Source organism: Malurus melanocephalus, unplaced genomic scaffold, assembly GCF_030028575.1.
Source record: "Malurus melanocephalus ecotype Western Australia unplaced genomic scaffold, MMel_1.1 scaffold_16, whole genome shotgun sequence".
Lineage (NCBI taxonomy): Eukaryota > Metazoa > Chordata > Aves > Passeriformes > Maluridae > Malurus > Malurus melanocephalus.
In genome coordinates this window covers 1,438,718-1,464,819 of record NW_026623248.1, presented here as the reverse complement: position 1 = coordinate 1,464,819, position 26,102 = coordinate 1,438,718, and the positions used below count along the sequence as shown (strand labels likewise).

The 26,102-nt window shown below is 45.2% G+C and overlaps 1 protein-coding gene across 3 annotated transcripts in view; it reads left to right on the top strand.

Annotated features, from left to right (window-relative positions):
- Positions 1-25,988, top strand: part of ARHGEF5 (Rho guanine nucleotide exchange factor 5) — a 34,959-nt gene extending 8,971 nt beyond the window's left edge. For 2 of the 3 annotated variants that reach the window (XM_057385636.1, XM_057385644.1), the window contains exons 2-15: positions 9,915-13,470; positions 14,790-14,871; positions 15,227-15,291; positions 15,571-15,830; positions 16,737-16,897; positions 17,741-17,893; positions 18,513-18,642; positions 19,589-19,663; positions 20,478-20,567; positions 20,885-21,039; positions 21,715-21,876; positions 22,250-22,320; positions 22,652-22,756; positions 22,961-25,988. In XM_057385636.1, coding sequence (XP_057241619.1) covers positions 9,930-13,470; positions 14,790-14,871; positions 15,227-15,291; positions 15,571-15,830; positions 16,737-16,897; positions 17,741-17,893; positions 18,513-18,642; positions 19,589-19,663; positions 20,478-20,567; positions 20,885-21,039; positions 21,715-21,876; positions 22,250-22,320; positions 22,652-22,756; positions 22,961-23,115 — 5,205 coding nt within the window. In that variant the 5' untranslated portion in view covers positions 9,915-9,929 and the 3' untranslated portion in view covers positions 23,116-25,988. The remainder of the gene's footprint in view (positions 1-9,914; positions 13,471-14,789; positions 14,872-15,226; positions 15,292-15,570; positions 15,831-16,736; positions 16,898-17,740; positions 17,894-18,512; positions 18,643-19,588; positions 19,664-20,477; positions 20,568-20,884; positions 21,040-21,714; positions 21,877-22,249; positions 22,321-22,651; positions 22,757-22,960) is intronic. The other variant, XM_057385653.1, reaches the window with a different exon arrangement.
- The last annotated feature ends 114 nt before the right edge of the window (positions 25,989-26,102 follow it).

Sequence of the window (26,102 nt, the reverse complement as noted above, 5' to 3'; positions counted from 1 at the left end):
CACAGACCTTATTTTTACTCCTCAGCATCGCCATCTATAAGGTGGGACCTGGGAGGGGAAAAAGAGAGGTAGGGTTGAGGAAAAGGAAGCTTTAAGCCAGTCAGGAAGAGGCAGAGGTGATGCCTTCAAAGGCTCCCAAAGGGCAATCTCAGGATCCTGATGGCTCAGCTAATATCTGAAGAGCCATGCAACTATCAAGGAGTACTATTTTGGGAAATCTAGAAGGGTGGTGGTAGGAAGCAGACTCTGGTCCCTCTTTCATATGCAGAAAAATGAATATGGAGGGAGGAAGGATTAAAATATCTCTAATTGTTCCTTATGTATTGGAAGTTTTTCATTTGTTCAATACAATATTTGGGAAAAATAATGCATCATAGAAATTTTAGTGATATTTCCAAGCTGGTATAAAATTACTGCTTTAAATTAACTGTGCTTGGAGATGTACTGCACATTGAAGTATGTAGAAATAATTTTTGGCTTTTGACAAAGAAGGAGAAATAATACTGAAATAGAGAATATCAGTATTATTCATCTGTGTGTGCTACTTCTTATTTTTTTATGATTGTACCTGTAGGGCTCTACTTTTTAAAAAAACATTTATAATACGCTGTGTTAATGACAGTATTAAGAACTAATGCTAAATCTTAACTACAACATCTATGGGCTGTAATTGCTACTATAAACGTTGAAATAAGGTAGTAGTAATTGGTAAACCTAGGTATAAAAAGTATTTCCTAAGATTGATGTATATCAGTTACAGCATTTAAACCCCTGATTTATAGAACTTTTCACAACTTGAGCTGAAAGACAAGGTCACAAGAATGTCCCCCCCTCCTCTGCCTTTGGAGTGTTTCTGTGCTAGATTTTGCAGARTGTTTGAGGAGGTTTCCAGGGCTTTTCCAAGGATCCCCTTCATGTTGTTACTTGTTTCCAGAATTGCTCAAAGGGGCTGTCTCCTAATTCACCTTTCTTCCATGCAACATCTCCTCAGAGCTAGTCCGTTCCTAGGGGGAGAAGGCAGTCTGTGGGTTCACTGGAATGGCAGTCAGTGGCAGTAATGACACAAGGAAACATTAAACCATAAAAACAGTGGATCATTTGGGAATGGTTGTAAATCCAGTTAGAATATCCTGCTTCCCCTGGGTGCCCGCTTCYCACCTGGGAGGGCAGCAGCCATGTTCCCAGCAGAGCACCAGGACTGAGGGTGGCAAAGCTCCCTGCTCTGCTGCTGCTGCTGGTGTGTGTGGGCTGCTGAGGGAGCAGCTGGCTGTGTGTGCCCAGTGCTTGGCAGTCACACACGGAGCGATGCCTACGCTGGAGCGTCGGGGACTGGCCTGTGGATCCTGGGTGTGGTTCCACCATAACACAGGGCTAAGTCCAGGTTTCTGCTTTCCTGATCCTGCTTTACTGCTCAGCCTCGTGTTCTTGTCCACTCCCGCAGCTTGTACAACTGTTCTGGGGTCCCAGCACAAGGAGGAYATGRAGCTGCTGGAGTGAGTCCTGAGGAGGCCACCAAGATGCTCTGAGGGATGGGGCACCTTTGCCATAAGAAAAGGCTGAGAGAATTGGGGTTATTCAGCCTGGAGAAGAGAAGGTTTGGGGTGACCTCACTGGGGCCTTGCAGTGCCTGAAGGGAGCCCACAGGAAAGATGGAGAGAGACTCTTGACAAGGGCCTGGAGTGACAGGACAAGGAGGAATGGCTTCAAATGGACAGTAGAATTAGATGGGATGTTGGGAAGAAATTCTTCCCTGTGAGGGTGGTGAGGCCCTGGCACAGATTGCCCAGAGAAGMTGTGGCTGCCCCATCCCAAGGCCAGGTTGGACAGGGCTCTGAGCAACCTGGTGTAGTGAGAAGTATCCCTGCCCATGGCAGGGGATTGGAACAAGATGATCTTTAAAGTCCCTTMGAGAACAAACCATTCTATGATTCTTTATACAGCTACTGCAGGGAGCTATCAGTTTTACCTTTACTTATTTATCTTTTCTCCTGTGTCACACCTTTATGGCTGCTCACATCACTCTGCTCGTGGGTTGTTTTTATTTTTTGGCTAGACAACTCCCTTGGATGGCTCATATATGGTCACATGTGTAYTGGCACCAGGGAGATCTTGGCAGCAACCTGGATGCACAGTAAGTYGGTCTGTTCTGGATTTCAGGTGTTCTGGATTTTCAGGGTTCCACATCAAGTCTTTATTGAAATTTCTGAAGACCCTATTCCAGGTGGTGTTGCATAGTTTGTACAGTCAGCAGCAGAAGAAATTGAAGAGGCTCTCCTTTTTTATTTTTTTTATTTTAAGGAATGGAATATAAATAAATGAACTTTGCAGGATATCTGCAAATACCTAAATTGGGCCTGACAAGTTTGATTATTCTTCTTTGCAAACCCATTTATGCACAGTGTATTTTGCTGCCCTTTTTTTTTTTTTGGTTTGTGATAGCCGATATAACTCACTCAAGCCTAAATATTCTGCACTGTCATCAGTCCCAACTCCTGAAAACCAGGGATCAGTAGAGAGGGAGGGGGGAGTTGCTCTTCCTCTCCTTATTCACAAATTGAGGTTTAGGATTAGGAAATTAAGAATAACCCAAACAGCAARATCTAATTTTTGAGTCATACTTAGTTTTTCAAGCCTTTTCCACACTCATTAAAGGCTGTACATCCATTCTTTCTTAACTGTACGCCAAAACTCTCACATAACCACGTGATTCTAGGAAGTGGGACTGTATGAAAAACAGAAAACGTTGTGATGTGAACAATTAACTTAYGCCAGTTGGCCATACAAGCCTTAGACTATGAGTAACAACAGGTTTTCCATGTGTTTGCATTAGTACCTTCCTATCCAGCACCCACACAATTCCTGTGGCTTTGGGTGTGTGAAGCTATTTTCCACAAGGGAGAGGGAAGGGGTCCCCGCTGGTGCTTTCCCACATTTACATTTATTGTAACATTTTATTTATATTTAATACTTTTTGCTTCCARTAGCAAACTTGTTTCATTGAACTTGTAGCTTCTTGGATCTAAGGACATCAGTTAAATTTCCAGGAAAAAACTGGTTGTTCCCCAAGAAGATGGGTTAGGGGAGGGGTATACCAAAATCTGTTTTTCCCACACACATCCCCGCATCCCTTTTGGGTGATTTTTTTTTCTTTCTTTCTTTACCTGCAGTTTTTAGTACAAAGCTCCATCACTGTTACAGTATAGCCAAGTACTAAATCTCACAATTTTTTAAAACAAATCTCATTGCTGCAGTCATAAGGTAATTAAAAATGCTGTGGGGAGCTAAGGCTGAAAACATGCATTCTGATTGGCACAACATGAGGATAAATGCTTGATTTTGTTATTAAGGTTGTTATCTCCTGGGATTCTGAATCCAACAATTTTTTATTGTTGTCTCCAATTGATGGTACAATTCTAAAGCCACAGCATGACAGTATTCTGCTGTTGTTATGGCTGATGATATTGTGCTGTCCCTACCATGCTATGATACACAAGTGCAGTTTAATGGGTATTTTAGCATTTTATTTAGTTGCATAGGGTGTGCTTTACCTAATGATACAGAAGCAGGATTTTGCCCRTATATTTATGGCTGTATATATGTTGGTGTTTAGCTTGTCAGTCATCCCACACTGCTAAAATGTTCCAGCCTTATCTTCTGTGGTATTCTGACAGCTACCAGAAGTCTGACTGTTTTCAAGGTGGAACTTGATCTGGCTATGAAAGAGGTTACATTATGTTTGCATCAGGCAGGGTAACTTTGGAGGCCCTCTCTGCAAGGCAGGACAGTTTGTCCCAGTTCATCTTGCTGAATATTATTCATCCTTATCTGCCTGTAGCTTAACTGTGCTCTGGATGGGTACAGGTAACGTGACAACAGCTGTGCTCACTAATGGTTGCACTGTACAGGCTGAGCAAGGCCAAGCTTTCAACTGTGTTTCCAGGTCCTTTGATGTTTTAAGGGCATTTGCATTTGTCAGAATGGTTTGGTGCAAACATGAGCATCCATTAATCTGAGACTCAAGAACAGTAGCGTGGGATTCTGGCTCACGCATCTGTAGTGTAAGTGAGAGACTCTCGTATTTCTGCTGCTAGCTGGTGAATCTCTCCCAAGGAGGTCCTGAATCATCCTGCTCAAAGAGGAACTGGAAACTCCTTGAGTTCATGGCAGACATGCCATCTACGAATGTGTGCTGGCAGCCACCTCTGCATAAAATGTCATAGGGGAAGTAATTTGGGAAGTCCTCTCCTCCTTTCATGCTAGATATTTCTGTCAGTTGTGTCTCCATCCCCAGAGTTTGTAGAGAGACCTGCACAGASCAACTTGCAGTGACTCAATGCATTGCTTTCACGTGTGAATTCTAGTGTTCGCCTAGGAGTGTCAATAATCTTTCTACTGAGCTCTAGCAGTGAAAATCATACACTATTCTTGTTTATTCTGATATTAGAAGACTGCAGAACATCAAAGCTTACCCATTTTTATGAATACTTTTATGTATATACTTTTATGAATATAAACTTGACCTCTGCTTAGAGTGAACTGGGGTTTTTGCTTTACAGGTGATYCCATTTTATCTTAAGAATGAATCACTTTTATTGCATCTCTGGGAAGTGCAATGTGCAATGCAAGTCACGTTCTTCACTTGCTGTTTGCCAAATACTCAGTAGCAATTTCCAAGATGAAATTTTGCTCAACCCAAAATTATGATTCTCTGACACTCTATTTTTGTTGTTAGCATTAAGCATTTACTACTTAAATGGAAACCACTGTAAGAAAAGTATGGCAAAGTATCCTTTTTTTTTTKCCCTCAGTGACTCATTGGATAATTAATAGGTTCAGTGTATCTTGAGTGTGCCTGCCATGAGTGCAAGCTACTGAGTGTGTTAAAACATGGGCAAACTCTCTGCACTGGTGTGACTTGGAGGTCTCACTCAAGTTTCTCAAGCTTCAGTAGCAGCTCAGATTCATTTTCCAGGTCATGTACTATTGGGGGCAATGCTTTGTTCTCCCCTGCCAAATAKACCCGAGGCAGCTCTTCAAACATTACCAGCACTGTGTAACACCTTTCTTAGTCTGGAAGTCCTTTCCTTCAGCAAGCTCCTTCTGTTCTCTGTGCCCTCAAAGCTGACTCCACGTAACATTATTTCCCTCCTTCCTTCTTATCTCTAGTGCACTGTGTTATCTCTTCCTGAACGCAAGGGTTTTGACCCCCCTCCTTCACCTCTCTCCATGGGTTGTAAGGCGATAGARCAGCCCGAGGTAGTAGATTGGTGACTGTTTCTTTGCAGAGGAATATGTGCAGTGGAAATCTCTCATGCCGAGGGATATCCAGCTGAAAAAGCTGGCCTAAGCATGGCAGGAGTAGCAGAAGCAACATAAAAATTGAAGCTTGTGGCAGGGCAGGCTTTGTGTTTGGTTTCCTGGGTGTCTCACCAAACTGAAATCCAATGTATGGTTTCCCGGTAGAGATGGTGCTGTCCTGCACACTGAGCTCTGGAGAGAGCTTTTGAAMGGAGAAAGGCTGGCTCTGAGGTAGTCCCCACTGATTTAAATCATAGAATGTTAAGGGGTTGGAAGCAATGTGAARGATCATCTAGTCCCAAACGCATCTGCTGTGGGCAGGTTCACCTTCCAGCAGACTGGGTTGCTTGGAGCCCCATCCAACCTGGCCTTTGAACATTACCAGGGTGGGGGCATCCACAATCTCACTGGGAAACCTGTACCAGTGCCTCACCACCCTCACAGGGAAGAATTCCTTCCTAATATCTAACCTAAACATCCTGTCTTTCAGCTCCTTGTAAAGTGTACCTGAACTGTGTGACCGAGACAATTAAGCCGAGCTGAAATAGCAAGAAGAGGCTCGGGACAGCCTTGCTGCTCTTTGGGTGGGTGTTAGTGCCAAACACAGAGCTCTTTCTGTCCTGAGCTGCAGCCCTWAAAGCCAGCTTTGGCATTTCTACACCAATGCCTGGCTGCACCAGTGAGGATAAGCCCAAACTGGGGACTACTTGGGAAGTCCTTTGTTTCAGTAAGAAAAAGGGTGTCCTTGCCCAGGCCACATGAACTTTGTCATATCGCTTTCTCCTCTGACTGCCAGAAGCTCACGGCTGAAATTGGGCTGAAGCAGCTCTGTCCCAGCATTGCAGGGCAGGACTGTCTGTGCTGGGAGCGTGTTTGCAGCAGCTGGGGCGTGTGTCCCATTGCCCGCGGCAGGGGAGAAGAATGGGGAGCAGGGCCGAGGGTGTCCGGGTGGCACCCTGCACCATGTGGGGAGGGCCAGGATGGCAGGAAAACTCTGTATCTCCCCACTTCTGGAGGAGGAGTATCTCAGAGCTCCACTTGTGTGTAGCCTTACTTCCTGGCTAGCTGAAGGGCTTGTCTGTGCTTGATAGCACTTGTTATTGCTCCTTTCTTGTTTGTTGGAAGAGTGGGGGAGGGAAGGTGAAGTACTTTCTATTTAAAACTAGAAGTGTTTGTCATCTCTGTCCAGGTAAATTAACTTACTGTGGAAGGCAGTACAACATTCACATTGCCATTTGTAATCTGGGAAAGCTGTGGTTGGATTGTGCCCTCGTGCTTTCACTGCTGTCCTGTTCTGCTCACCTGGCCACCTCCTGCACCCTTCCCCTCTCAGATTTTGTGCCTGTGACTGCAGCAGGACCAAGCATTGCCCCTCTGTTTTCATGCTGGCATGTGGCCAGCTGCTCCCTCTCACCGTTCCAGCTTGCAGGGGGTTTGTGCGTCCGGAATCACCTACAAGCTGGGTGCATGGGAGCTGAACTYCTGGGTTTCCAGACCCTCTTGGGAGAAGAGCTTGACTGGCTTTATTTCAGCAGGGGACATTGGATCACCCTGTTCCATAGACAGAGCATATGAGGGAGTGACAGCCAGCTCAATATCTAACCCAGTGAGACATGTGAAAGATCACTTAAGCCCCAAAAGGGGAAAACAGTGAATTCTCTCTGAGAGTTTGCATGGCCTACCTAGTTGCAGATGCTAGATAGGTCCTTTGTGCTGCTGTCAAGTTATTTGCCACCAAATAAAAAAATGCTAAATTTAAAGTTTGCTTTAGGTAGCTGAACTCCGGGGGGGGGTCTCCTGGGCCCTCCTCTGATAGAGCTGACCTGCAGTGGGAGTTCAGCATGGCAGTGCTCCACAGGCACTCTCTTCTGGTAATTACTGGGCTCTTGTACATAGCTGTTCTGCATGGGAAGACTACAGGTGCTGTCAGTCTTGTTTTATTACTTCCTCTTCCATCTTCAGGAAATCCTTACTGGACACATACGTCTTCTACTGTGGTGCACCCAGTGTTCAACCAGGAGCTTACATTTCCCTGACTAGATGCATAAGTCCTTCCCTCCTGTCTTTGCAGAAAGTTTGCCTGCTTCTCCTGCCTCACTTCCCAAAGCTCCTCTCTTGCTCTCCCTGAGGTGTGCAAAACACCTGGCAGTAATACAGTGAGACAAATCTCACTTGGCAGCTTCCAGTGTTGATGTGTTGTGCACCTCCCTCTACCCTGCCTCCCAGTATCATCATGGAACTGCTCCAAATGCAGCTTTAAACTCGTCCTTTCACTTGTCCAAATCCCTTGCAACAGAGCCACAGAAGTGGAAAYTGGGGTTTAGAGCTTAATAAGAGGGAACTCAGTGCTGTGTGCATCTGTGAAACAGCACAGTGAGCATGAGTTCTCCCTCACAGAGTGCGGGCTTGAGTTTGAGGATCTTACTGTTCAGACCTTTATGRGCTATCCTATCTTTAGTACTAGTAAACTTTCCTCAGCCAGCAGCTTGTGTCTCCCTAAACAGTCTCTCCACTCCTGAGGAGCATGTTTTCGAAAACCATGTGTATTAGGTGTGAGAAGTAGTACTTTTCAGGACCTGGAGTAGAGGAGACTTGAGTCAGGTAGCCAGGAGCACCAAGAGCAGTGTAGCACAAGAGCAGTCTGATGTGGAACCTTTGAAAAGACAGTTTAGYAGCAGCCAGATAGTTCAGTAGCAGCTGACAGCAGTATGAGGTGGTGGAAACCCCATGGGAACTCCCTGAATGGACAGATCTCTTTGAAACATACTATTTGTTGAAATTATGGCTATTACAACTACTCACTGCTTGGGAGGGAAAATCCAAATTGCTGAAAAATCCTGGTTTCAGCCTGATTTTGTAAGAAAGACTGTCTTTTCACCACAAACAAAAATTAAAGATTACATGAGAAAAAATACACGGGAAGAAGTTAACTGATGAGTTAACTCAATGAGCTAACTTAAGTATTTTCCTTACATTTTTTGAGTTGGGGTTGTTCAGCCTGGAGAAGGGAAGGCTCTAGGGAGACTTCATTTCAGCCTTCCASTACTTAAAAGTGGAGTATAGAAATAGGGAGAGCTACTTTTTACATGGGTAGATAGTAATAGGACAAGGGGGATCTGTTTTAAACCAAAAGAGGAGAGATTTAGATTTGATATTGCAAATAAATTCTTTACATGAAGGTGGTGAGGCCCTGGCACAGGTTGCCCAGAGAAGCTGTGGCTGGCACATCCCTGAAAGTCCAAGGCCAGGTTGGATGGGGCTCTGAAAAACCTGGGATAGTGGATAGTGGAAGGTGTCCCTGCCCATGGCAGGGGGTGGAACTGGGTGATCTTTAATGCCTTTCCAAGCCAAACCATTCTGTGATTCTGTGATGACAGCGCCCACAATGAAGGTATATAAAATGCTTCAGTTCTAACTCCAGAGCATGCGCTCCTTGCCTTCAGAGCAGGTGTTTTGTTTCACTTGACGTAAGTGAAAATAGAAGCCAAAACCAGCTTTCAGGCCAGGCGTGGCTTGGCCATGGAGCAAACTGGGACAATTAGTTCAGATGTAATTATGCCCTTACTGCTTTTACTTTCTGTGTGGGATCAGAAGTGGGTACTTGTGACTGTAGAGCCGCTCTAACACAAGGAAATCACCGTGGAAGAAAAGGGAGGGAGCCACAAAGTTTTCTTTCTTTCTCAGGTTTTTTTTTCAGGTAGGGATTGTGGGTCATGGTAGCAACCAGAAAGATAAACGTGGTGAATCAGATTCTTCTGTCCTTTTCACAGACATATCCCAAATGTGCATTCCCTAGTGCTTTGTCATGTCTGAACTTCAAATGCAATAGTGGATGGGAAATTCCACTATATCCTTTGGGAAGCTGTCCAACAATCCTGAGATGGCTTTTTTTTTCCTTCCCCCCGCCCTAAAAGCATAGACTAAATGATGATGTAGTTTCTCTTTATAGTCTGTAGATTAGTTCACACACACTGGAGCTACTCCTYTTAACCCACGTGGTTTACAGCCTTCTTGTGTCTTGTGTCATGTCCCAGTTAACTGTTAATCAAATTCTTAYCTATGTCTTGTCAATCAATTTGTGTGACCATTTGCACTAAGGTCCAGACCCATACAGAGATCCGTGAAGATCCATCCAGCTCCATAGAACAGGCAAAAATCAAAGAGAACATCAAGATTCAGCTAGAAGAGGCCAGGAGTATTTGTCCACCATGCCCCACAAAAATTAATGGAGTTTTGTGATAATTTTCTTGTTYTCTGGATACCTTCTGGTATCCCCTCATGGTTCTGAGATAACCAGCCATGGCCACCACTTTTCCTAGGTTGCTCTGCATCCATTGGAGAGAGCTCAGCACCTCTGCTCTGACCAAAGTCACTTTCTGCATTTGCTTGTGAAAGTAAAAAGACATCAGTGGGTTTATTTTGGCGTTACTGTCATACTGCAAGTTTACATCTGGTATTTGCCTATTCTCAGTCTTTGTGTTTGTTTCCCAGCTCTTATCACCACTAGGTATGTGGTGTTGGTTTTGTTTTTGTTTTTTATTAGCTGCAGTAGAAGCAATGAWTTAGATCCATTGTATCATTCTGAAGTAGTAACAGAAAAATGCATTTTTCTTTAGCAGGATGTGTCACTGATGGAGTCTGAAGAAACCAGTGAGGTAGGTACCACTCCACAAGGAGCCAGCAGCACCACTGGGGAAGCCTGGGATTCTTCAGCCGTTGAAGGAGAGCATCATGCCACTCACATAGCAGCCGAAATGAGCACCAGCCCGCCTAACTCTGCAGAAGGAGCGGAGCTCAACACGCCCAAGGGCTGCCTTTCTGATCCACAAAAAGCAGCAGAAATGCTGGGCAGACCCTCTAACTCYGTGCAAAAAGTGCCAGCAGGACTGGAACAAGGTCAAGGGGATGCAGAGCCTCAAAAGGGACTCTCAGAACTGGAAGGAGAAATGCTTTTAGAGAAGGGGGGACTGGATTATTCTCTGAAATTTAGGCAGTTGGAACTGGTTGACCTAGAAAGCAGCCAGGACCCTTCCTCTCCCAGCACAGTCCAGGATGAGYCAGCCCCTGGCAGCCCCATCCTGCAGGCTGTGAACCTCAGCACTGAGTTTGCTGTGTGCCAGGCAGAACTGGCTTTTCATGGCTCAGACCCTCAGGCCCAGCAACCAAAATCCTCTTTGGCTGATGCCATTTCCTCTCAGAGAGAGACACCTAAGTGCTTTTTGGTATGTAAAACTGTTTCAGAGGGACATTATAAGGCTGAACCCTTTCTGGRTAGCATCTCCAGGGATTCTTTGCAGGAGGTTGATGCTGGTGCAGAAAAGGAGCAAAGCACCAAAAAGTTGGCACTAGCACCTGATGAGCAGCCTACCTCAGAGAGAGCCATAGAAGACACAGCTAAACCTTACACTTCTGAAGATGCTCAGGAAAGCTTAAGAGCACCCCGGGGTTTGGAAGAGAGTACAGAATCTTTCTCTTCTCATCAGCTGTCTTCCACCTTGACACGTGACAGCCACATGAATTCACTACAAGCAGAAGGAAACACCTCAGCTGGTGAAACAAGGAATGCCAGCATGGTCAAAGACCAGGGAATGGTTCCTAAAGAGAACTCATCTGCTTCCAGATGCCTTTATCTAGAAGATGATGATGACAGAAAAACTGAGGGCAGACCTGCCCCTTCAGCAGAGAGCGCTTTCCAAGGAAAGAGTACTGCTAAAAGGATGGAGGAAGTGAATGCTTCACAGCATAAGGAGACAGCTCGGGAGGAGGCAGTGTTTGAACTTCACCAGGAAGGGGAGGAGAAAGAGTGCAAAGATCAGAATCTGCCGGAAGAAAGAAAACCTTTGGAGCCCAAAGATCAGAAAAACAAGGAACAAAATGAGCAGGAACAACTGCAGAGGGAAGAGCTCAGACTAAAGGAAGAGCTCAGACTAAAGGAAGAGCTCAAACTAGAGGCGCTCTCCTCAGCTTTTGGGTCAGAAATACTTTCTCTTCCCAGGCATAGTGTGGATGTGTGTGGTTTGGAGTATGTTTCCTTGTCTGAGCAAACAGGATCAGCATTTCCTCCTGGGGAATCTGTCTCTGTGGGTCAGCATCCTGGAGAGGACGTGCTGCTGAAAGCTCATGTCACAGAAGYTGGTTCTGGATGTCAGCCACCTGCTGTCAGCTCTCTGTCCTCAAATCACCTGAACCCAGAGAGTGAAACTCCACACTCGTGCCATGTCTCTGACCAGACAGGAGACCTAGAGGACTCTGGCCGCTTTTCCATCGGTTGTCAGGATACTGGAGAAGCTCACTGGGATGATAAGACACGACTGGGCAGGGACAATGATCACAGTGATGGTCATGGAAAAGCTGTCCAGAGGTTTGATAAACGAGAGGCACCATTCTGTGGAGGAGTGGCAGCACCTTCTAGCACAGAGAGTCCAGAGGTTCCTGTTCCAGCACACCCTTCCTCTAGTACCAGTAACTTGGAGCCACCTGATCCCATAGATCTTCATCCTGTTACAGGAAAAGCTGAGCTTTGGGACTTCATTCCAGCTTCACCCTCAGAGCTCACGTCAGCGGCATCAGCATCTGTCMYAGAGCAGCAGGGTGCCAGAACAGCRTCTGTGACCCCYGAGCACAGCCTGAACGAGCTGCCAGAYTCTGCAGGGAAGGTCCCCAACCAAGCTGCTCCTGCACGAGGGTGGGACCCAACACRAGCAGAAACTGCTGTTGTAAGGACAGATGCAGGGGAGGCTAAGACTTCCCATGAATTCCTTACTTCTGAGGAAGGCTTTCATGAAGACCTTAGTGGCCCATCTTCTTTCTCTGTAATACACACGAGCTCCCCTCCTCAAGAAGGGAGCCTTCCTGGCGATAGGAAGTCTGTGGCTGGTATTGCAGGGCCTCTGGAACCATCCCAAACACCAGAAAGGACTTCCACTCCCCTGAGCCACTCAGAGACAATTCAGCAAAACTCCCCTGCAAAAAGTGCCATTATCCAAGGAAAAGAAAAGGGGACAAATGTGGATCATAAAGCACAAGTGCCTTTATTTGATGAGCCTGACTGCAGTATATACCAAAAGGAGCCTGGATCCAGAATTTCCAGTGTCTTGAGCACCCTAACTTGGCCTTCCGAAGACGACGCAGTTCTTTCTGTGAACCAGCAAGGACAACCTCTTCCCCCTGAGTCCTACTCAAGCCTACCTCTGGTGTCTGAGCCTGATGCCAAACAGCTCCCTCATCCTCCTTCCCACATCCAAAGGCTCAGTAAAACTCAGGGCTCTGCACTCCAAGCCAATCACCTTGTTCCGCCTCCAGTCCCCGAAGGTTACCAGCCAGTGGCTCCTGGACCATACTCTGGGCCCTCCCCCAGCTGTGAGGTGGATGATGATAAACTGGGAGCTGTTCCCCCTGTTCTAAGCCATCCTCTCCGGACTGCCACCTCTGCWTGTGATTCCAATTCCGTGGCCTCTGCTTCTGATGGAGAAAGTGTAGCAGAGAGAGATGACCTGGCTCCAGTCAGTGGAGACTGGGAGCTTGGTGATTCAGGTCCCCATGATACAGAGACTTCTGATGACTCAGGGGTCAGTTTGCTGACCAAAAGTTTTTCAGCTCTTGGAAATGAAATGCTGCTTGGCTGCTCTGACACAAGCCCTGAAACAGCAGACCACCACATGGATATAGAGAGTGGAAAATCCTCACCTGACCACCCTTCTTGGCCCTCGTTGGAGGGTTTGATAACATCCCCAGACTCCAAGAGCAGAGACTCTGCACAGCTCCTTCCAATGCTTGCATTCACCAATCCAATCCACTTCCTCCGGCTCAGCCCTCCATCACCACCAACCACCAGAAAGAGCTGCCCGGATGAGGAGCTGCAATGGGAGCAGCCCACGGGCAGCTTTGGTGTGGACACTAAGAACATCCAGGCTCCCCTGGCAGTCACAGAGAAAACAGGTGAGAGGAGGGTGAGGCTAAGGCTGGAAGGAGGAGAACATCAGCCAAAGGAAGAAATAGCCAAACATGCACCCTTGGAAAAATCATCAAGTTGGCCAGACAAAAAAAAGGTTGGGGTACTTGTGCAGGACTCAGCAGCCAATCAAGAAAACCCATTTAAAAGCCGAGTGAAAACCAAGGACTGGCACCGTCAGGGGCTGAAGAGGATGTCAATACCACCAGATATCTTGCAGCGTGAGTTCTCTCTTCCATTTCCTTTCCTCCTTTTCCCCTCCAGCCCAGTTCAGTTATCAAAACATAGGATTAAATTAAATAGACAGTGTGATGGAGAAGCATGAGAGCTGAGAGCTTAGCATGGTGCTTGTGCCTTTCTGGTGATTTTCCTTGCTCCAGCTGTATAGTCCCCTGCTATCCTGCCCCAAGCTTCCTTTTCCAGCTCTTCTCTGCTGCCCTGTGCATCCTGCTTGTTTCCTTGAGTAGGGATGCACTCTGGGGCTCAGTCCYCCCCATTCCACACTAACACCTGCAACAATTAACTTATTTAATGGACCCCAAGGCAGTAAGGAAGAGCCATGCACACACCCTCAGTAGCCCATATCTCTTATCACTTGTTTATTTGCTGCCTACCCTCATTTTGCAAATGGCACTTTTAGGTTCTTGACCTTCTAAAAAATAATATTCCTGTGAGCRCAGGATTTGAGAGTACAGATAAGAATCCAAATTTGTCAAACCCAAGGTTCCAGCTGCAGAGGAGTCAAATCACTGGTGTCACAAGTGGAAAACATGCAGCTCATTCAACAGTACTTGCTGTCAGGATGTATATCTGTTCTTAACTATATCTTACATGAACTTTAAATAATTGCTTCTTTTCAGCTCTTATTTTAGTTTATTTGTGAAGCTCTACAACATGTGGGTTTTTTGGCACAGAKGAAAAGGAGAGGGTGTGGAGGGATGTGAATGGTTTGGCAGAACTTAAATCAAGATTTGTTCGTATGTTTGACCTGTAAATTCTTGGTTCCAAATTTTAAAACATTCAAGGCAATGGTAGTGTCTTTCCCCCTACCCATAACTGTAGTTCTGTCTTTGGGCTTTTTTTTTTYCTGCTTTCTGCAATTATGTTAGATTTAGAATTTCTGCACACCTTTTTTGATTAAATCCCTCACAAACCAAAGGGCTTTCTCCGTTTTCACACTTTGCCTCCACTGATCTCATGCCTGGCCCAAGTGGCTGAAGGTATAAGGACTGCACCAAATAGGGCACACAGGTAGTGTCTTTGTTTGTATAACTGGAGAGGGCAGCTCTGTTGTTGCCTCAAATGTCAGCCTTTGTGTGAAAGGTAAATGTGGCTAACAGATCCATGTAAGTAATGTCAAGGATTAATAAAACTAGAATGTTTCTGACTCAGAAATAAATGTCACAAGGGCACCTGTACTCCACCTCAAGACTGCCACTTAGGTGGGTGGGGTATAGGTAAGTGGTATTTGTATATCATTTGAACTGTAGACTTACTCTAAAAATGGACTGATGTGTTTGCTTTCCAATTGTCTGTGCAGAGGTTTCTTCTGCTCCTTCAGAGGAAGAAACTCACAAGGCACACAGGGAACCACCAGTCAGCTCAGAAACGGTTATAATGCGGTGAGTCACTCAAAATTTGCCCCCATCCCTATGCAGCATGGACACCTCCATTGTTTCTGAGTTACCACMGATGATGATGATGATAAGGAGTAGAAAACTAAAAGACCCTAGGCATGTGTTTGAGTCTGGGTTCTCTTGAAGAGGACCCCACTGCAACAGAAGTATTTCTTTGTCTTCAGGACAGCCTTTCCATTAAGCCAAATTTATCCCTTTTTGTCAAGTAAGGCTTGTGGAGCTTGAGCCTGTTGGGCAAGGAGAGGAGTTGTGATAGATCAGTTTCTAGGGTTTGAATAAACGATCTCTGGCACTGTGCTCTTCGTTCACTCTGTGTTTTGAAATCCTTATTCCCTGACAGAGAGAAGAAGCCTGCAGACACAACKGAGAACTTCAAACGCCGGCACTCCAAACTGATCAACTCCTGTAAGTACCTCCAGGCTGGGGTGCTGTGGCAACCCCCTCTCCTCCATCATCTCACACCCTTGCAGTGAGCTCAGAGGAGAGGGACTCCTGCTACATGGTGGTAGTGAGGATGGAGTGTTAGAGAGCAGGGAAAGCAGCTGAGTCCTGCAGTACGCTTGGGCAGCGGGGGAGCTTTGCCTGAATTTGGCTGTCACAATCAGAGACAGAGTTTTCTCCAGATTGAAGCAGAGGGTGAGTTGCTACTACAGAAAAAMGAAATGTATGTGTCTTTCTTCACAGCAAGATTGCTGTATCAAGAGTACAGTGATGTGGCTCTGAACAAGGCCATCCAAAGTCAGAAGAGAGYGGATTACCCAGAGGACATAGAGTCAAGTTTCCCAAGTTCCCCGAGGCTACGGAGGAAAGTGCTGTCCCCCCAGGACTCATATTTGCAACGTCTGTCAGTCTCCTCTAATGCATCCCTCTGGCAGGACATCCCCATGATACGGGGCAGCAGAATACTGCTCAACATGTCCCGTGAAGACCAGAGGCTGCAAGAGGTAAGGGACAGATGTGACACGATAAATGGGTGGCCTGTAGTCAAGAAAAAGTCGYCAGAAGAGAGGTTAAAGCAGAGAGCAAAAACTGGTTGGGAGTGCCGGTGGTTGAAGCAGAGGGGATTTCTACCCCTAGCAGCAGCATGGGATGTGAAGTAGAGCAGTACTGAAGTGCTGAATTGTAGAGAAAAGCAGCACTGAAGGACAGACTCTGCACCCTATCAGGAACTCCATGAGAACAGACATGGGGAAGTGGGAACAAGATAAAGAATTTCGAGCATGCTCAATGCAAAAGGGCCTATAAAAGTAGAAGATTTGCAGCATTCTCCCACACATCAGCTTGTGAAAGATGSTAATAAAACCATAGTAAATTGTATTTTCTGTGGTAGAGTGTGAGTTAAGAAAATTTACCTGTGTGTGTTTACCAAATTGACCTGTGTGAGCTGCAGGGCTGAGAGGAGACAGTGAAATGTATGAATTTGGCAAGATGGTACAGAGAAATTGGGTAAGGAAAATGAAAGGAACTGASAATTGGACAGGAGGACCCAGAGAAAGAGGTGAAAACAACAGCATGGAAAATATGGTGAAGGAAAAAAATGTGGGTGGTGCAGATGCTGGGCTTTAGGGGAGTTTGTAAAATGGGGAACCTTGTGAAAGTGGTGTGGAGAGGAAATAAAAAGTAAAATWAGAGCAAGTATCTCTTTTTAAGTCATTCCACAAGTCTGTTTTCTGAAGAAAGTCTATAATAGCACACTTGCCCTTCATTTCTAAAGCCTCTCTTCTGTTATTACACACTACTTGCATCATGTGCTGGGAGGTTTTCTTGCTTTTCCTCATCTCCTCTCCGTAAGATTTCTCACAGGCTTGTGCAGTCTACTGATGCTGTGCTCCCTTGTTTTCTCTCTCAAGGCCAAGTTTGAGTTGATCATATCTGAGGCGTCCTACCTGCGCAGTTTGAACGTGGCAGTGGATCACTTCCAGCGCTCAGCAGAGCTGCAGGCAATGCTCACCAACCAGGAGCGCCAGTGGCTCTTCTCCCGCCTCTCCGATGTGCGCGATGTCAGCGCCAGGTGAGACGTGGCCCTTTGCTCCCAGGACTAACAGGCACRTGGTGCTTCCATCAGGGACATTTCTCACTCCTCTTCTGCATTTTCACTGACCTTCAAGGCAGATACAGCACTTTGCGATGACACTGCCTGGGGAAGGAATATTTGCCTTTTTAGGTGACAGGGCAGTGTAAATTCTGGTGTTAAATCCCAAATATTRTGGCTCAGTTGTGCACAGAGCTCATTGCAGGAGATAAAAATGTCCCAAATGGTAATGTAGCCTTGTGCCACTGGTTTGAACTACGATTAAACTTGACTAACTAGACCCCAACCCAAACCAGCTCCTGCCAAATACAAGTCAAAACAGACAGCTTCATGAGCCCTGATGAAATGGGGGGGGGAAAAAAGGCAAAAAAAAGTAAGTTACAACCATCACTTGACAAGAACTAATGTGAATCAATTGAGCGTAAGTGTGAAATGTGGACATGACCCCACATGCAAGGAATCCTGTATGTTGTAGGATTCTGTCTTGCATTTCCTCCTGCAAGGCTCAGCTACATAAATCACTAAGCTTGTAAAGTTTGCTGCTACCTTTTCCATTTCTGCCAGTGGAATTATTCTGGTGAAATCTTGGTTTCCAGCTGTTTCCTGACCGTGCCTTTAGAAGCATGACCTCTCAAGAACAGAAGTCTTTTGCCTCTGCTTTTTCTTGCTGATACCAAGCCCTAAATTGTCATTTTCCAGACATTATGCTCTCTAGAACTAAAGATCTGTCTATTGCTTATCTGTGGGCAGTTAGGGTTTTAGTGGACTAAATGACACTGATATTTCCCTCTCCTTTTATGGCACCACATCCACGTGCTGCAGTTTCCTCTTTGACTTGGAGGAGAAATTTGAAGAGGACATGTTCACCTTCCATGTGTGTGATGTGGCTCTGAAACACGCCCCTGACTTCCGGAGGGTGTACCTGCCATATGTGACAAACCAGACGTATCAGGAGCAAACCTTCCAGAGGTTACTGTAAGTTTTTTGCATTTGTTGCACCCTTCTCCCCCTTACTTCCTTGCATATCAACTCTTTCAAACAATGGGGAATGCTGCAGGAATGGGTTCTTGAGCAGTGCTCTTGCTACACCCCCAGAAGAACTTTCCTCAATTCAGTGGCATTTCGGATAGCAGGACAGAGCTCCTTGCAAGGCTTCTCTCCCATAGCATTGATCTTGTTGCAGACTGTTCTCTGTCTGCCCTCTACTGAAGAGAGCAAAAATGRCCATCCTGGATAATGGTTTTCAGTCTCTGGTTTTCAGACCACCAAGAACCACAGTGCAAACCATCATTGTCCCCATGAAAGGAGCGCTGCTGATAGAGGGAGTTGAAATATTGATGTTACTTCTGGCTTTTACTCCRGAGAGCTGTGGAAAGAGGAGAGATAATAACAGCTGTACTGCCATGCTGTAGCTGTTAGAAACCCATATATGCTCCTTTGCAGCAGAATGGTGCGGTTTCTTGACATCTCTTGCCCCAGGGACAAAACCTGACTATTGGGAGTACTCCAACATTCCCTGAAATCTGATACTAGGAAGTTTATTTATTTACTCTGATGCCTGGATATATTTTTTTTTCCCTGACCACTCCCACAGAAATGGAAATGCAGGGTTCCAACAAGTCCTGGAGAGACTGGAAAGTGATCCAGTGTGCCAGCGCCTCTCGCTTAAGTCCTTCCTCATCCTCCCCTTCCAGCGCATCACTCGACTCAAGCTCCTCCTACAGGTAACTGTGGTAATTCTCTGCTTTCCATCAAGCTGTGTCTAGGAGCAGCTGGGGAGGCTCAGCCTGGAGATAAGAAGGCTCAGGGGGGACCTTCTCACTCTCTACAACTCAGGAGTGGGCAGGAGTGGGCAGCCAGGATGGGGTTGGGTTCTGCTCCTAGGGAACATGGGACAGGAAAAGAATAAATRGCCTCAAGCTGCACCAGGGAATGTTCAGACTGGACTCCAGGTAGAATTTCTTCACAGAAGGGGTGGRCAGGCATTGGAAGGGGGCTGGCCAGGGACACGATGGAGTCACCATCCCTGGAGGGGTTCAGGAAATGACTGRATGTGGCACTGCGTGAGGCAATGCTATTTGTATATCTTTTAGTACTTTGTTGTGACACTAATTTTACTGCAATAAAGAATTTATGGAGTCTTCTCAGAACATGCTGATTTATATTTCATTGAAATTTTTTTTGCTTCCTGCTRGGAAAACAAAACAAGGGTTCCTTGGCTGCCCTCTGGAAAGCAGCCTGTCTCTACTCTGCCTTCATCATTAACTAATAAGGAGGCTTCCAGACAGGGAACCAGCCAGTCCCTAATTAATTAATTTTAAGCTCTTTCTATGAAATTCTTCTTTTTGATTATTTGACCCTCTTTTTAACACTAGAAAATGACAATTCTATTCTGTTCATAAATCCATTTGTGCTTTAGCTAGTGGTTGCTTCCTATGTCATGTAATTTCTATGTGATAATTTGTACAGTTTAGATTTTCAAGAGTGGCCTGATGAGTGTGACTTATCAGTGACATTCTGCATCTCAAATTTTTGGCCTTGTTGTCTTTCCATGTTATCAACTAATTCTGCTTTATTATTTCTCCTACTCTTCCGTGTTGACTTTACGTCCTGTTCTTATGTCCACCTTTCCCTGTTTGCATCATGAAAAATCATCTTTTTCTAATACAGAATATCCTGAAAAGAACTCGGCCTGGGTCCGAGGAGGAAGTGCAAGCAACACAGGCCTATGATGCACTTGAAAAGGTAAAGCTGCCAACCCTTTCTGCAGCCTTAACTTTGTCTCTAATTGATCAACTCCCACTCTTGCCCCTGCAAGAAAATCTTGATTTAAAAAAACCCACCACATTACTCTATTGCATCCCTTCCTCTTACTCTGTTTATTACAGAGGCAAAAACCTAAAGTTTTCTGAGACAACTTGTTATCTAAAATTTGTACAGCCTCATAAGGTGGGTTGTTCTGTCTAGCAATGATTTGACCTTCCAGAGGAGGGCCACCAGGATGGTGAAGGGCCTGGAGCTGAAGCCACACAGGAGTGGCTGAGGGTACTTGTTCTGTTCAGCTGGAGGAGACTGAGGTCAGAGCTCCCAGCAGTTCTGCAGCTTCCTCACGAGGGGAAGAGGAGGGGCAGGCACTGATCTCTGCTCTCTGTGACCAGGGACAGGACCCAGGGAATGGCTGGAGCTGTGTCAGGGGAGGGTTAKGGTGGATTTTAGGAAAAAGTTCTTCCCCCAGAGGGTGGTGGGGCAGTGAACAGGCTCCCCAGGGAATGGGCACAGTTCCAAAGCTGCCAGAGCTCCAGGAGCGTTTGGACAATGCTCTCWGGGATGCACAGGGTGGGATTGTTGGGGTGTCTGTGTGGGGCCAGGGGTTGGACTCAGTGATCCCTGTGGATCCCTTCCAAATCAGAATATTCTCTGATTTAATATATACCTTTTTTGCAGGAGGATGCCTAAGGAATTGTCACTTACAATAACTCCAGAGGGGCTCCTGGGAGTAGTACTGATCCTACCAGGCAGTTCTGCCCCCACCTCACTGATCATCTGTTTTCCTCTGCAGCTCATCAAGGATTGCAATGAAAATGTCCAGCGCATGAAGAGCACTGAGGAGCTGATTTACCTCAGCCAGAAAATTGAATTTGAGTGTAAGGTGAGCTCATCCATTCCCTGGGCCTTGCTTTAGTGTAGTGTATTTTCTGTCTTTTACCACAAAGCTACTTTTTGTTCTCTCCTCTACAATATACACAGAGCTATCAAACCAGAACATCATACCCAGGCCAGCTCTTCACCAGTGCTTCCCTTGGCCAATCATTCATGCCAGCCTTTAGATGAAGGTGCCTCCCAAGACTCACACTTCTCCAGCTGTAGAACTGAAAGCAMAGTTCCTCAAGAGAAAGATAAAAATGCAAAACCAAAACTCCCAGGGACTCGTTTTCTTGCACATAAATACTTATTTTTGTCTTGCAGATATTCCCACTCATCTCACAGTCGAGGCGACTTGTGAAGTGTGGTGAGTTGACAGCACTGGATTTCAACACGCCGAGTCCAAAATGGAAAGTCACCACCCGGCCCATCTACCTGCACCTTTTCAATGACTGTCTGCTCCTGTCTCGGCCCAAGGAGTGAGTGCTTCAACACAATTCTTGCTGCCCCTTCTAAAATACCTGTCTCTTTCGGGGTCTGTGCTTTGGTGACAGAGTCCTTTCCCTCTGCCTGCCAGCAAGTGGCAGCCTTTRTCAAGTCACTCTCCTGTCCCGACCTGATGTGAGTATCATGCAAGTATGTGGAAATTGATATTCCCAACTCTTAATTACATATGATAATATAAAAAGATATCTTGTGGTTCCTAGCAGAACACTTCTATTCTGCCTTTGCATCTCTATAGTGTGATACACTTGAATAATAACCATTAATTATAGTTTTACTTGGTAAATAATTTCTTCCTAAAGGACACTATGACAGCTACTGAATGTGCAATTCACTGGTTTATGAAGAGAGTTGTGGGTTGGTTGTGTTGGGTTTTTGAGGATGGTGGGTTTATTTTTCAGCTATAAGCCACCAAATACAATTCTGACCGGACAGAGTTTAGTATTTCCACCCTTTTCATTAAATCCCTTCTCTCTCTTCTCTGGCCTTATGAGACTTCTAAGAACAGCAATGCTTACGATGTCTGAAGCAGATGAAGACTCATTAAAAGCTTTTTGCTTTCCCGACCTCAGCAGACAACATGGACTGACTCTGTAACCCTCATCATCTTAAAACTCACACTTTGTTTTATTCCTCCTCTTCACCTGCAGGGGTGGACGTTTTGTTGTGTTTGACCACGCTGCTTTCTCAGACGTGCGAGGGGAAAAGTGTGAGATGAAACTCCATGGGGCAAACAAAAATTTGTTCCGTCTCTTTCTACTTCAGAATTACCAGGGAAGGAGGGTGGAGTTCTTGTTTCGGACAGAGACACAGTAAGAGCTCAAGTTTACCCTTGATATATCCCATTACTATGACCAGACACCTCCTAGGAGCCTGATGATTGTCCCTCAGCCATGCAAATGCTGAAATACCAAATGCAGCTGCTGAGCAAAAGTCTTGGAAAAACATCCTCTTGCTATAATTATTTCCTTGTGAACCATCCTTCTCCTCTCTCATCACAGCTGTTCATACAATACTACATTATGCCATACTATCCAGCCTCCAAAAATGGGAATTTTTGCCTTTTCCCACCTCCTTTGTCTGCTTCCCTTTGTGTGAACGAACAYATCCCCCAGCCCCCATTTCAGTCACCAGACTGCTGTCTCTCACACTGAATGCTGACACCTATCCTGTGCTTTTTTCCAGCAGTGAGAAGCTGAGGTGGATCTCTGCTTTGGCTCCTCCACGAGGAGAACCGGATCTCCTGGATCGCCCTGGTGAGACTGCTCTGTTGCTGCAGCAGGAGGGGCGGGCAGGCTCACAGGAGTCACTGGCACTGTGAGGTGGAACATCCCAGAATGATTCCAAGGCAGAATACTCAGGGTTTTGTAGATAAAGAAGATAGTCATGGGCTTTCCCTCAGTGCCAGTTTCTGCCACTTACTTTACCTATTTTAACTCCTCCTTTTAGATGAGGACCTGTAGTGTCCCTTCCACTTCCCTGCTTTTTTTTTTTGGGCAGCTTCTCATTCTCCATCTCCTCTGCAGCCATGCCCACAGGTTTACTGTTGCTTTCCAGTATTTCAGTATGATCTTTCTTCCCCTTCAGATGCACCACAGGTTCAATGCATAAAGACTTACAAGGCTCGGGAAAATGATGAGCTGGCTTTGGAGAAAGCAGATATCATCATGGTTATGCAGAACAGCAATGATGGTGAGCAGAATGAGCAATGTCTGTCTTAAATTGCTGGATTAAGTGGACAAAGAGATTCCTAATCATCTTTAGGACACTTTATTTGGAAGCTGAAAGGGGATCTTTTCCTTTGCTCTTCTAGTCTTTGTGGAGAGGATGTTTTTTAGGGAAACAATTAAAAAAACGTGACTTTTGCCTCACATTGTGCTTTTCCCCACACCACAGGATGGATGGAAGGAGTAAAACTGTCAGACCGGGAGAGAGGCTGGTTTCCTGCGGAACACGTGGAAACTATCTCCAGCAAACAGGTGCGGCAGAAGAACCTGAAGGAGGAACAACGGGTGAAAAACGCCAAGCAGCAAGTCTTCTGCAAGAAATAAGACTCTGTTTGGACCTGTACAGTCTTCCTGCCATGGGGAAACTATGGCTTTTCTATCGTGCCTCAGAAAAAAATGCCTCTGCGAAGAGCATAATACAGCACTTTGACAGGACCAGGTGCTTTTTGCCAAAGAAAGCGGGAATTCAATCAGGACAAACTTCCTCTGTGTCAGCAGGACTACGGCAGCAGGAGGAGGAATAAAGGTTGCATGTATTGCTTGCTTTGTGGTAGTAGGGAGGGACTTAAATTGGACAGAGGTCTGGGGTCTGGACTTCTGGAAGCATATTCCTGGTTTTGCCACTGACAAGTTGTGGGACCTTATGCAAGTCACTTCAGCGTTCTGCCTCAGTTTTGCCATCTGCAAAATGGGGGTAAACTTACCTACCTCACTGCATGTTGTGAGGCTAAATTCACTAGTATTAACAGACCGAGAGCTTTGAGTTCCTGAGAAGGAAGGTGCTAAGTGCAAAGCACAACGGAGCTGAGGAGAATATTCTGTTTGAATATCCTCTTGATACCTTCATGGCGTTGATCTCCATAGTGTAATTTCCATTTATAGTCATTTATGTATTAGATCATGCAGGTCTGCTAGGGTTTAGATAGGCAAATATTTCATTGTACCAAAATGCTGTTAAGAGTCCTTGACAGCATTACAAAATCCACTGAAATTAAACAAAGTTTTCAGAAGCTACTGTGATAATTTCCCCCACTTAAGAGGTATCATGTTGAGGAATTTGCCTCACGCAGGTCACCTCTTTTCTCAACAAGCATCCCACTAAACCATTTGAACTGACCCTTCTTTTTACTCTGCCTCCCCCTGGAAGGAGGTCAGTGACTTTTGACAAAGATTTGTATTTCGTGTTGGTACATGCCCCGTACAAAATAACCAGGACTAGGCACATGCAATGAAGTGGCACTTTCCTGCTGCTGCTCTTACCCTGATTGCTGATGTGGTATTGCATGCACCATTTTGCACACTTATGGAGAACACTGACATATTTAGCCACTGTAGATAAAGTCAAAATTTGCACCAGGGTTTTTGTTCTTTTTTATAACTCTCTGGTTTTAAGTCCAGTTTACATGCATTTGTGCAGAACCTGTCTGTTTGAGGATATGCCTTCAACTGTAAAATACTTTCTGTGTTACAGTGTTCAGCTCAGTCAATGCAAGATCAAGTATAAGAATCAATACACCAAAGAAAGCCACGTGTAGCCTTCTTGCATTTAATATATTTGAAGAATTAGTTACCTTCGTATCTCCAGCTTTCTGTCTCTAACATTCTGTCTTTAAATCCTATTTGCATTGTATCTAGAATAGCTTATTACAGCCTATTTATATCAATAATTTTAGCTGGATTGAGAAAAAAGGGTTGCTTTTAGTCCTAATAAACTCATGCACTTCTCCAGTTAAAATAAAAAAAAACTCTCTGCTTTCCCTGTTACTGAGGTTTTGCTCTCAAAGTAATTAAATTTACTGAATATACATTCAGTATTTTTTTGCTATTACTTTCCTTTCTAAGTAGCTATTGAGTACAAACAGYTCTCCTTCGCAGAGGCACTGAGGAAAGCTGGATTTATCTTCATGCCTTAAGGTTCTTCATTGTTATCCCTGGCCCTGGAGAGCTGCTGCTGTTGCTGCAGGTTCCATGGTGGTATTAGTCATCCATAAACTCAAGGTAAGATGAAGGGATGAACTACAGAAAATGGGAGTCCAGCCCACTAGAGCAGAAAGACAGGACCCAGTTATTCAACTTCTAATCTACGGTCCAGACAACAATTTGCCAAAACCTTTTTTCCCCTAGAAGAATTGGAGCTGGTCCTGAGCTAAGAGCTAGAGCAAAGCCTTCCCTCAAACTCACACAAGAAAGGTTATAATCCTCCACAAGACCCAGAATGTTCAGATATCCCAAATGCCTGCTTGTCCCAGACCTGTCCCATGAATTTATGCAATTCCTAAGTCTCYAGGATTGTCAGTCTCAGCTGGGATACAGAACACTGCCGTGGGATCAATTCAGCATGTCTCTAAGGTGTTCTCAGACAGGCGGTTGAGGCATCCCACATCCACTTCAGCTTCATCCAGGAGGAGTCAGCCTTACATATTCCCATTCTAAATCAGAAGTCATCTTGTTCAACACCTGAAGTCAAGAATTCTTTACTGTTTCAACTTCTCCCAAGGTGATTTCTGTGTTAAATTCTGTCTGTTGTTAGAATTCCAGTTGAGATAGGAAACTTAAAGGTACTGTCAGCAAGGGGCTGTCATGATTGACAGCACTTCTATACTGTTTACCTATATGGAGCAAAGGTTAACGTGTCCCTGACACAGGTACAGCCTTTATTTCCTGATGTCAAGCCTTTGTATTTTGAGGGGCAATTAAAGGTCAGCTTACGCTTCTAAGAACAAGTGCTTCTACCTCGGGTTACTGGCATTTGTTGCATTTCATATAGGCCTCAACTTCTCACCATTTACTTAAACTTTTAGCCCCAGCACCAGCCTACCACCAAAATTCATAATCAAATCTGCACTGAAGTGCTTTTTGAAACCTACTGACATCCCTTTGGTTTGTACAAATGTAACCAAACAAGTACAAAATTCCTTCCAACTGCACAGGATGCAGGAATGAAGTTAACAGAGTGCCTTAATTATGAGTCATGATTTCTCCCTACATTATCTAATGTGGATAACCTGATTGTCCAGAAAATCAGTATTAAACAGAAGCATAGGGTTTGTCATGCAAATCCCAATACTTCTCTACTATTCCCAAAAGCTGTGAGAGGTGCCACTCTATCTTCCCCAGGAACCTGTGGAGACTGATACATAGCGTATCTGGACAAAAGAAATTCAGGACTTCTACACTGAAAAAAAAAAAAAAGACAACCCTCACAGGGCAGTTGCACTAATTTCTTTTTGCAACAAGGACAGCAGTGAAGTACAAGCATGAGTTATCTTTAAGTTTTATTGAGAAGCTGAGAATGTAATGGTTTATATCTG